Source organism: Limulus polyphemus, unplaced genomic scaffold (assembly GCF_000517525.1).
Source record: "Limulus polyphemus unplaced genomic scaffold, Limulus_polyphemus-2.1.2 Scaffold7997, whole genome shotgun sequence".
Classification (NCBI taxonomy): domain Eukaryota; kingdom Metazoa; phylum Arthropoda; class Merostomata; order Xiphosura; family Limulidae; genus Limulus; species Limulus polyphemus.
Window position 1 is genome coordinate 25,461 of NW_013673607.1, and position 2,153 is coordinate 27,613.

The 2,153-nt window shown below is 32.3% G+C and overlaps 1 protein-coding gene across 1 annotated transcript in view; it reads left to right on the plus strand.

Moving 5' to 3' along the window:
* The window catches only part of LOC111083041 (annexin B9-like), a gene marked incomplete at its 3' end in the record, with an annotated part of 21,525 nt that overhangs the window by 16,548 nt on the left and 2,824 nt on the right, over positions 1-2,153 (plus strand). The window contains exon 4 of the mRNA XM_022379250.1: positions 1,347-1,460. Within this exon, the coding sequence (XP_022234958.1) occupies positions 1,347-1,460 (114 nt within the window). The remainder of the gene's footprint in view (positions 1-1,346; positions 1,461-2,153) is intronic.

Consider the following 2,153-nt stretch of genomic DNA (forward strand, 5'->3'; position numbering starts at 1 on the left):
AGTGTATCGGTAAAGTTATATTCAGAAAGAATAAACCAGTTTTATTAAGTAAGGACTTGTGTCGCTAAAATTCCAGTCGGAACGAAGTTACGGAAAATCAATTAACGACTGGAGGCGTAACAATACAACTCAAAAAACAAATCATTAGGGAAAAGCCCTGCATGATCTACATGTTTAAACATACGGTACCGGACACTAGTTACAAGTAACTAGTCATAGGAAGTTTCACTGAAACAGATCTTGAAACTAAATGTTCGCATGTAACAGGTTTTTGTTGACCAATCTAATCAAACAAGTTTTCAAAAGTTGATAAAAAATAAAGAAGCGATGTTTACCTTAAGACTAACATGTCATAAACATTTAGGATTTACCATCTCCTGTCTGTAAATATTATATTTTATCAGCATTCCCTCTTCTACTCTTCTGTCTGTAAATATTATATTTTATCAGTCTCCACTCTTCTTCTGTCTGTAAATATTATATTTTATCAGTATTCTCTCTTCTACTGTCTGTAAATATTATATTTTATCAGTCTCAACTTTTCTTCTTTCTGTAAATATTATGTTTCATCAGTATTCCTTCTTCTCCTGTCTGTAAATATTATATTTTATCAGTATTCCCTCTTCTACTCTTCTTTCTGTAAATATTATATTTTATCAGTCTTCCCTCTTCTCCTCTCTTGTCTGTAAAACTATATTTATCAATACTCTTCTCCTGTCTGTAAATATTATATTTTATCAGTCATTCCTCTTCTCCTCTCTTGTCTGTAAAACTATATTTATCGATACTCTTCTCCTGTCTGTAAATATTATATTTCATCAGTCATTCCTCTTCTCCTCTCTTGTCTGTAAATATTATATTTTATCAGTCTTCCCTCTTCTCTTCTCTTGTCTGTAAACTATATTTATCAATACTTTTCTCCTGTCTGTAAATATTATATTTTATCAGTCTTCCCTCTTCTCCTCTCTTGTCTGTAAAACTATATTTACCAGTACTCTTCTTCTATAGACAACAATACTTTATCATCTTTTCTCCCATCTGTCAACATCTACTTATTAGACACTTCCAATCTGTTTCCTTAGTATACAAATAAATATTATATTTCTCTGTTTATCTTAGCAAAATTCAGTAGATATTTTCTCGTCTGGAGATTGATATTAATTTATTATAAACATATCAGATCTCAATATCAATGAGTTCACGTCTTTGTTTTTTGACAGGGACCTTAATTACAAATAAACTCAGTAAAATTATCCGTTTTCTAAAACTTCCATGAACTTCATACAATCTCCATGTTTACTTTATCAAAACTCACTAAGTTTTTCGTCGTCATCTTTACTTTCAAGTCATTGACTGAAGACCTCAAGGTTGAACTTGGCGGCCATTTTGAAGACGTTTCTCTGTCACTGTTACAGCCACTTCCGGAGTTCCTGGCAGACTGTTTGTACCTCGCTGGGAAGGTAATAACTTCTATTGTATACATAATCCATAACATATTAATATGCATAACAAACAAATAAAATAATACTTTCAGAATGACATTTATCGACCTTTCTTCTTCCTCACGATGTTTAGCACAGCTCAAAATAAATGATAAATTCTAGAACACTTTAAAAGAAAGAAAAATTATTCGCACAATTTCAACTGTATTAACAAATGCAAAAGTATTCAATGCAACATCTAAAGTAAACAAAATACTTTTTCAGGTTTTGTTAATGAATTTTACCTATCAGAAGAAAGGGGTTGCTATGGGTAACAGAGTAGGAAGAAAGTGGTTGCTATGGGTAACATAGTAGGAAGAAAATGGTTGCTATGGGTAACAGACTAGGAAGAAAGTGGTTGCTATGTGTAACAGAGTAGGAAGAAAAGGGTTGTTGTGGGTAACAGAGTAAGACGAAAATGGTTGCTATTTGTAATAGAGTTGCTGTTCTCTTTGCAGTCTTTTGCATGTTATGTATTTGTTCAATACTACATTGTAGACACTTGTAGAGAACTCCATTCCATGATTTCAGAACATGTTCTGTATTTTCGATGACGAGGAACCCACTTTGAGACTAATAATAGTTGGAGACGGCTTGAATGGGTAATGAAGAAAAACTTTATATAAGTTTAACATAACATGTACCTGATGATGACAAAACCTTGTCGAAACG